The sequence below is a fragment of the Saccostrea cucullata genome, unplaced genomic scaffold, assembly GCF_032062105.1.
Source record: "Saccostrea cucullata isolate Sc308-1 unplaced genomic scaffold, CSIRO_AGI_Scuc_v1 ctg14300, whole genome shotgun sequence".
Classification (NCBI taxonomy): domain Eukaryota; kingdom Metazoa; phylum Mollusca; class Bivalvia; order Ostreida; family Ostreidae; genus Saccostrea; species Saccostrea cuccullata.
The window spans coordinates 7,454-16,331 of NW_026919971.1; the positions used below are offsets into that span (position 1 = coordinate 7,454).

The following is an 8,878-nucleotide window of genomic DNA, read 5'->3' on the forward strand; positions in this document are numbered from 1 at the left end:
TTTGTCTTTCTTGCAATTCTATCCCTATACATGATTGATTTCTTATTGGACTTTAAATACTGCATTTTAAATAGGGTAGAAAGATTTGTCCATAAAAGCTGTAAATTTAATTTGGTTTAACTTTTACCAAAAACTTGGGAGTATGATTGGTGAGAATCCTCTTTCCATATCTAATGTGTATATTTGGGTGTTTATTCAGATGTAAAGGGTTTCAAAATAGAAATATTTGTGATATATAGTTACAGAACTGTGTTATTATATGTGGACTTTAGAATTTTATTCATAAGATGACAGTTTTATTTACGTTTATTATTTTCAGTATATGAACATTTTATATCAAGATATGTTTTGTACAATAACACAAAAAGAACTAAATATTTGAAAAAACATCTCAAAACATCTACACAATTGAGTTGAATCTTAAATTCACTTATTCAAAGGGAAGTAATCACAATTTATGTAGTATGTATTCATTGTTTCTCATTCATTGCCTTTTAATCAAAAGATTTTTGTTCTGGGGATGATTTTAAGTTTTTATTTTTTTTTATTTCTGGTGTTGAAAACTGACATGTGACAATATTTTTTCACACAGTGATTTTATCTTGTTAAGAGATGTTATTTCTTTATTTTGTCATATACATGTAAACAGAGTATTTTTATTATTGCCACATTCCATGTACAGACACCAAGTTAAATTTTTACTCATGAGATATATTTTATTTGCTATGCAGACCGTCCATTTATTTCAATCAGCTGTTCTGTTGAGTGTTTAATTATATCCTTTAAATTTATATATTTATCTTTGGAGATTTTATTTTCATAATTCTATCAAGAGTTCATTAAAGAAAAAAAATTGATAATTGTCATCTGTATTATTTGTTAATTACAAATGAAGATCCCTTCCACTGTTACAAGTCTGTGTTGTGTGCAGCACAGTTCTCGGGCATAGATGTAGAAGATTTGTGGTCAGAAAATATTTTATCAACATTTTCTCAATAATATTATAATTTGTAACTTATTTGTGACACTACAGAAACTTTCCTGTTTATTTTGCAGAGCGTAAATTGAAAATTCCAACCACCCCTTTCCAAATAGTCTTCTTGGACCAGTGTAGAATGTGAATACTATTATTTGTATAAAAAATACAAGCACATTTGTATTTTTCCCTTCACCATTACAGTTGCAAGGAATTTTTAATCTAATTTTTATCTTGAATTCATGTATTGAATAATACACAATTATGAATCTACAGATGTGAGAGTTCTCATATTCAGTTGAATTTATGAACTTGGGTCACTTGTCTCTGTCAGTATTTGCCAATTCGTGTTCTTATAATGGAGTTTAAGCTGACAATGCTGCTACTTCCCCTCTAAGGGTGCCTTTGCTCAATCTTATAATGGCCTGAAACATTGAGATTTTTTTTTAATGAATATTTTTTACCTGAATGTCAATAAAATTAATATGAATATTTTTGAGCAAGGAATATTCTTTTCTCTTATATATCTTAATATCCCTTAAAAGTATTTTCGATGGCTATTTTTTCATAATTTTTTAGAATTTTTGAAGTGTCTTGAACTCAAATATTGAACCATAACTTGTTTATATGACTGTATATTTGTACCTGTTTAAGATCCTCCCACTTTAAGTTGAAATCATCCATCTCATGTTCAAACTCTATTATCTGACTCAGATAATTTCTGTGAATTCTGATTCTCTCAACATCGTCCCCATTTTGTTTGTGGCCATTGTTTGGCTTGTTGCCCCATCCATTGCTTGGAGGGTTTATATTTTCTGCATAATTTCTCAACAAGTTGTACATTGTTGATATTCCGAATTCACAAGAATTGGCAGGCTTTCCTCCTTCTGCAAGAAAAGGGATTGTCAATCTCGTGTTTTGGTTAGAAAAGAAAACCAAAGACCCATGGACCACAACACTCACTTGAGTAACATATTGGTCCTGCTCTTCATCAGATCTCTACCTTTTCATACTTTTTGTGGCCTCACCATATATGTACCCCCAGGGGTTAGAATAAGAAGATCAATAGAATCTACACTAGCGCTAATTACAAACTTCAGCCTTTCTGGCACAGTGGTTATTTGGAGAAACAATTATAAACTTTTCCCCTATATATTTCAATATAAAAGTCAAATTCCCTATTGTGGCATCACTCTATCCTTTTCGGCAACTGTTGGAATATGCTATTTATATGCATCAGATGGCATCCACCTACGTTTAAACTTTTCTTGTCCAGTGGTTCTTGAGAATATTTTTTAATGCCTTCATCTTATTTTGTCTTTTCTCGATTATCTTCCTTTGGAAAGTGCCTTGGTCTAAGAACTTTCCACTTTTCCAAACCTCTGAGATGATATTAAGTCTCCTCCAAAAAAGAAAAAATGTTTGGATCCTCTGTGCTTAAAAAATTAATAAACATTGTGGCATCTTTTAAAAAAGTTCTTTTTTTTCTAAAACCACTACGTCAGAAAAGATTACACTTTTGTGAAAACGTTATTTAAGTGTGTAGATAAGAAAAACTACATGTATGGTGATAACGAACAGTATTCAATATGAAAGTCCATGTATGTTCAAATCATGACACCTGGGGGTAGGATTGGGCCACAATGATGGAACAAAGGCTAACAAATGAATATGAATGTATTTATAAAAAACAACTTCCAAAGAACCACTGGTCAAGAAGAGTTTGAACTTACGTGATAACTTTATTATGATATAGTGTAGATTCAAAGATTTTAAAAGTATGTTCAAATCATAACACCCATAATGGGAAAATATAAGATAATTCGTATCAAGAATAGCAAAAGCATTATATTCATTTAAGGAATCACTGTCTAGTTAGTATAGTATGCCAGGGCATCAACGATAGTGGGGAACGTGGAATAATTTGTATAAGGGGCGAATCCCGTTATGCATAAATTATCCCACGTTTCCCACTATCTTTGATGTCCTTGGAATACTATACTAACTAGACAGTGATTCCATATATTTCCATTTCATTGCGAAATAAAATTGTAGATTTAGACTTAAAAAATGTAGAGATAGGTTTGAATTACTCGAGGACTCCCATTCCGATTTTAATAGTCCTCGCCCACTGACGTCAGACACAAAGGAAGCCGCACGAGATTTACGTGCATATATGGCCTCCTTAGCGTAAAGCACAGAGACAGATGCGCACGAGATTTGCATGCGTATTAGGCCTTCTTAACTCCTGACCTATTTTACATTCCGGTAGAAATCAACTCCGCTAACTTTCAAAGGGTTATCACAGAGAAAAAAAAATTAGAAATGGAAATATCAATATGTAATATTAATAAATCGTCGGGTAGTACAGATAAAGGTTTATTGATGCAGCACTATAGGTAAACTAATATGCTTGTTTGAACATCCATATATTAAAAAAAACATGATGTAGAGGGAAAAAATGCCATATAAAGACTAAGGTGAGAGTTGAAGTCCAAACAACCTCTTTTTTCAATCCCTAACCTGGATAAAGAACAGGTATCTGGTCTTTTTCTACTCTTTTTTCTCCATGCGCAATGAGGTATTTTTTGTCAGCCAGCATGTTTTGCAGTTCATGTCCAGGGAAGACGTCATCGAAAAATATTTGAAGGGCATGTCGGGAAAGTCTTACGAGCTTTAGGAATCGCATCAAACGCTTTTCATTATCTGAAAAAAGAATAATACAAAATGGTAAACTTTTTTTTATTGAGACGATGCATTTTGATGTAAAGGACTGCGAACGATATTGTCGTTCTGCCGTTCACTACCAAGTCATTTTTTCAAAAATTAACACAATCTGAATGATTTTTCATGATGTTATAGAGGTAACCCTTTTGAAAAATGCAAAGAGGAAAAACTCTATAATTTTGGCAAAATTAGTGTTTTTTAAAGGATAAAATCAGTGAAAACTGACAATATCTTGTAACATACAGATTTTGACTGGATATAATGCTTACATATGATTTGTGGGACCTGAACGTGAAAACGTTGCCCGAAGCTGCAAGCCAAGGACAACTTTTTTACCTTCAAGTCTAACAAATCATATGTGGCGCCCATATCCAGTGTATTGTCTTCGCCCTCGAAGACACAACCCAAGTTCTTACTATTTGCCCCATATTGGCATTTCACCTTCAAGTCCAGGGGTGGTCGTCGTGCCCGAAGCTGTAACAGGAGGGGAGACAATGTTTGACCTTTCTTCAGAAGCAGACGACAAATGTTCACTCTGGACTTGATGTGTCTGTTGTGATGCTGAAGAGCTGGAATAAAGCGGTGGCTCTTCCCCGAACACTTTGACCAGGACCTTTATCAAACCAAGAAGGTCCGAATGTGGCTGTAAGATAGATATGATATATATAATTTTTAACAAATCCATATGATTTTTTCATATTAAGAAGTAGATATATCAGTAATGTTGTATTAACGTAGTAAAAATGGAACAAAATCATTGTAAGATCTAAGGTAATTCATTAACATTAATTTCTTTTTTGTTGAATTTCTTGGTGTCTTATTATGCATTTCATGAAGGTGTTTCTTTCCGTATCACATGAGACGTATAACGTCCTTGGATACTGATGACTGTTGAGTGATTGTATATTGTTTAACGTCCCTGTAGATCACTTGATTAACGCGACGCCTTTTTACGAGATAACTTTTTGGTAGATTAATGTTATTATAGAGATTGATTCCGATATATTTGAGGGATCTCAAAATCCCAGATTCCCTGGATACAACTACAAGCGACACACACAGCTCTATGTTGGACTTTGATGTCACAGATTTAAGACCAAAAAGACCTGAGAGATATGTTTCAGTCGTCAGCAAAGCCAAAAAAGGAGATATAAAGAAGAATAGAATTTGAAAAAAAATCAAAATGCTATAAAAGACGTGAGGAACATTGCACAAGAAGAGGGAATTAATATTTAAAGAGCTTGTGTTGCATTTTAATTTTTGGATGCTTCAACCGGGAGTGATTGGATTTACCATTATGAAGGGACACAAAAAAGAAGGAAAGTACACATATTTTAGATGAATTTATTAAACAGAGTATGTTTTCCATAATTGCAAAATTTTGTTTGGATTGAAATAACACAAAGATTTAGCTAGTACCGAATAAGTTCTAATTAAATCAAGGTGATGAAGACAAATTAACATTAATATTCATAATTAAATAAATCCAAAATTCCAAATAAAAAATACTTTGTGTGGAGACCGATTCTTCTACTTAGACCGTATTAATCGAAGTTCTGTGTCGCGGTAGATGCCGGTGAGATCCCTTGATCACTGCTCAATGGCTCCCCTGTGCCGAGTAGAGGTCACAATTTGCAGTTCTCCACCGCCAGGTGGGTGACCCCCCCCTCCCAAGAGTGACGTTAAACAACAAACAATCAATCTTTTCAGTAAACCTTAAAGAAAACATCGTTATCGTGTCACAATACATGTTGGTTTATACCGGTATGTAGCATTTCAGTAAGTATTATTTAGCGAAGGTTGCGGCATCTGTATCGTAGATATAAATTTGGGAATCGACAAGTGACTAGCAAGAGTCCCCCCTTAAATTTGAAAAAAAAAACCGATAGAGAACCTGCATGTAGATTTCTCTAAACTGTTTGGGACCCAATCAATAGAAATTAACTCCTGCCAGATTTAGTTGTTCTGCATCTGCAGTCGAATAACCTAAAGAATCAGTCAACAATAATGGCATAGACGTCGTGCATTGACTCGAAATCAAAATTAATAGATACGGTGAACGATTTTATATCTTAATCTTGTAGATGGAGATTGATCCTTATGTATTTCAAGAGTCTTTTCAAAATCCCAGTTTAATTAGATGTATTACAAATGCAGGCGATACAATCAGTTCATCCATGGATTTTGAAGTCATTGAATTTTCTCCTATTTACACGTAAATGCGACATTAAAAGCAAATTGGAAGATATGTACAGCCGTTGTCAGTGATGAGGATATACATGTAACATGAAATAAAAAAAATAAACCGCTAAAAATGGACTTATGTAAGATAGGTATTGGCATCATATTCTTTCACAGAGCTGTCTGCATGCATCGCCTGTCTCTATACTCAGGTAAACTGAGATATTGAAACCCCTAAAATATATGATAATTTTTAATTACGTCATCAATCTACGTAAAGGTTAAATCGCTTACCTTATCTACAAAAAAATTAAGTAATTTATTTCTACCCAGTGGTCAAAACTAATCTGACTAAGCCTTACCTTGAGGATACTGCGCAGCTAAAAGTGGGAGGTGCTTATTGTGATTGATCATGTCACAAATAATTTGGAAAACTCGATTGGCCCTTTATCGTAGATACAAATTTAGGGGCAGAGACTCGTGCCTCTTATGTTATTACTTACGTATCTCCAGACCCTAAGATAGGGTATGTCAACATTCCCGTCTGAGTGCACATTTCTGTTGGCTTTTATGTACATGTTTCTGGTTGGTTTTACGTAAACCATCGGCGAGTTATAGGGATGTGTGTCCAGTAACCACACGATTATTGGAATGTTGTACTCATCTCCTAAAAAGTCGAGGAAAATGCTAAACCTCACAGAACATGCAACAAATAGATGTCAACGATTAAAATTAAACGATGTATTTATGAATATTTTAAAATTGAATGAAGTAGAAGAAGGAAAATGCTACACATTAACAGAAAAAAAGATAATTATTCTTTTTAAAGAAAAAAAATTGAAATGTCTTTACCCTCGTATTTTACTGGAATAGTGCCGTTTAAATTCAATAGATTCTTTGTTGTACCGTCTTCAAAATCTGCATGAAGAAAAACTATGTCAAATTTCATTTACAGTACTCATGAAAATAAAACAATTATCGTATAATAAGAAAAAATAAAAATATGAAAATAATAACTTTACATTTAAAAAATTTTAATCTCTGTATCTTTTTTGTCTCACTTTTTCTGTCTGTTTTTTTCTTTTTCTTCCATTCTCTGCCTGTATCTCTCTTTGTCTTAATGTCTCTCTCCGTCTATCTCTGTCTCTTTCCCTGTCTGCTTGTCTGTCTGTTTTACTCCCCTACTGTCTGTTTGTTTCTCTCCCTTCCTGTCTGTCTGTCTGTCTGTCTGTCTGTTTTTCTCTCACCCTGTCTGTCTGTCTGTTTCTCTCTCGCCCCGTCTGTCTGTTTCTCTCTCTGTCTGTCTTTCTCCCCGTCTTCTTGTCCGTCTTTATCGTTCTTTCCTTCTCTCTATCTCTATCTATCCTGTTCTCTCCGCTATACTTACAATATTTCTCTAGTTCAGGCCTCAGGTCTTTATATTGACTAAGAGCGTTCATGATATCTCTTTTGGTAATGTCTGCATTCTTGTACTAAAGAATAAGTATAGAATGCAATGACAAAACAATTTCAATGTATAAATCTACGAGTTATACCTTTAACTTTATCATTTTGAACTCTATATCTTATCCAGAACTTGAACTGTTTTCCTCAAAAGAGGAAAAATAAAATTATATTATATTTAGTATATTCAAAATACTACAATGACATACAGGGAAACTCAGCCAAGATATTGTTGTGCCATTCGGCACCTTACCGATATATAATTTTTGAATAATATTTCATTTATAAAAATATCCCCAAGATCATATATTTCAATTTATAATGGTTGGTAAAAGCTAGGGGTGATTGTTTTAACTTACTTTCTCATTACCGAATCACTATGATTTCTTAATTCATTTTTATGGTCCCTGAGACTTTTCTCCATATATTTTTTCACAATTGCTTGTCCATTTAAAAAATGTTTCACTGAGTTTCTAATGACATCTTTATATATTTATGTAATCAAAACACAATATTGTTAAAATATTGTACTTTCCTGACAATTTAATTTCGTTTCTCACGCTTCATTTGATTGCATAAAAAATGATTTATATCGTACAACACGTTAGCCAAGGTCAAAATAACATGCGTCCAAAAAGTACCGGGGTATTAATCTAAAAGTCATTACATTTAAAAAAAATATACAGTTCGAATAATTTTTTTAAAGAGAAGATGTCTTATTTTTTACGCAAAGCAATTGATAAAGCGTTAAATGTCTTAACCCAGGTTTTAGATTATTGCATGTATAAGTATGAAATTACACGGGAATCGAATTCTGATATAATGAGTTTATCTAAATGATGTTAAGATTTCAGATCAATAAAAATATCACTTATACTTTAGGTGCACCCGGATTACTGCCGAATGTCAATCAAATGCCCCCTCGTTCTTTATATTCAACACTTAACTACCAATAGAAGTGTTTTATATTTTACCTGACTTAACACTTGTGTAGTTTCATTGGTTTCAGAGCTTCCAGCCATCCCCTTCCTGTTATTCTGAATAAGTTTTATATCTTAATTAGACACTGTATACGTTGAACATTGATTGGGATTCTACAACTTACAACCAGGAAGGTCGTTTTTAAATATTTGTATGACAATAGAAGTTTAACAGAGTATTATTGTTCTCATCTAACTTGTACCTTTAAACATGTTGTTTTTTTAATTACGCGTATTTTTATCTTTCCGTCAGTCTTTTAACTATATATACGGTCTATGAGCCATATTCACAGAAGGCTTTAAAAATCTTTTAAAAACTTTAAAACAGTACATACGTGTTCTATTCCGATAACCTCGAAGCTCTGACTTCCCAAATGCCTTAGGAATGAACTTTAAGAATTTTTTTTTACAGTTACTTTTTTCTGTAAAACAATTAGTCTGCAAAACTTTTGCTTGAATGAAATCCGTTGCTTTTCGAAGAATTAAGTATTTGTATTTCTGCATTTTAAAAGTGACATATATATATATTCATTTTTCATTTCATTTTCATATTCATTTTTGATGCCTTTTT

At 33.0% G+C, this 8,878-nt stretch overlaps 1 protein-coding gene across 1 annotated transcript; it reads right to left on the minus strand.

Moving 5' to 3' along the window:
• Positions 1–1,208: 1,208 nt before the first annotated feature.
• On the minus strand, positions 1,209–8,398 carry LOC134241098 (uncharacterized). Its single transcript, XM_062723190.1, has 8 exons — positions 8,302–8,398; positions 7,272–7,356; positions 6,737–6,802; positions 6,388–6,551; positions 4,145–4,346; positions 3,500–3,682; positions 1,622–1,863; positions 1,209–1,401 (listed from the first exon to the last, which is right to left on the minus strand). The coding sequence occupies exons 1-8, from the start codon at positions 8,347–8,349 to the stop codon at positions 1,342–1,344; spliced, it is 1,050 nt and encodes a 349-aa protein (XP_062579174.1). The 5' UTR covers positions 8,350–8,398; the 3' UTR covers positions 1,209–1,341.
• Between the last annotated feature and the right edge of the window lie 480 nt (positions 8,399–8,878).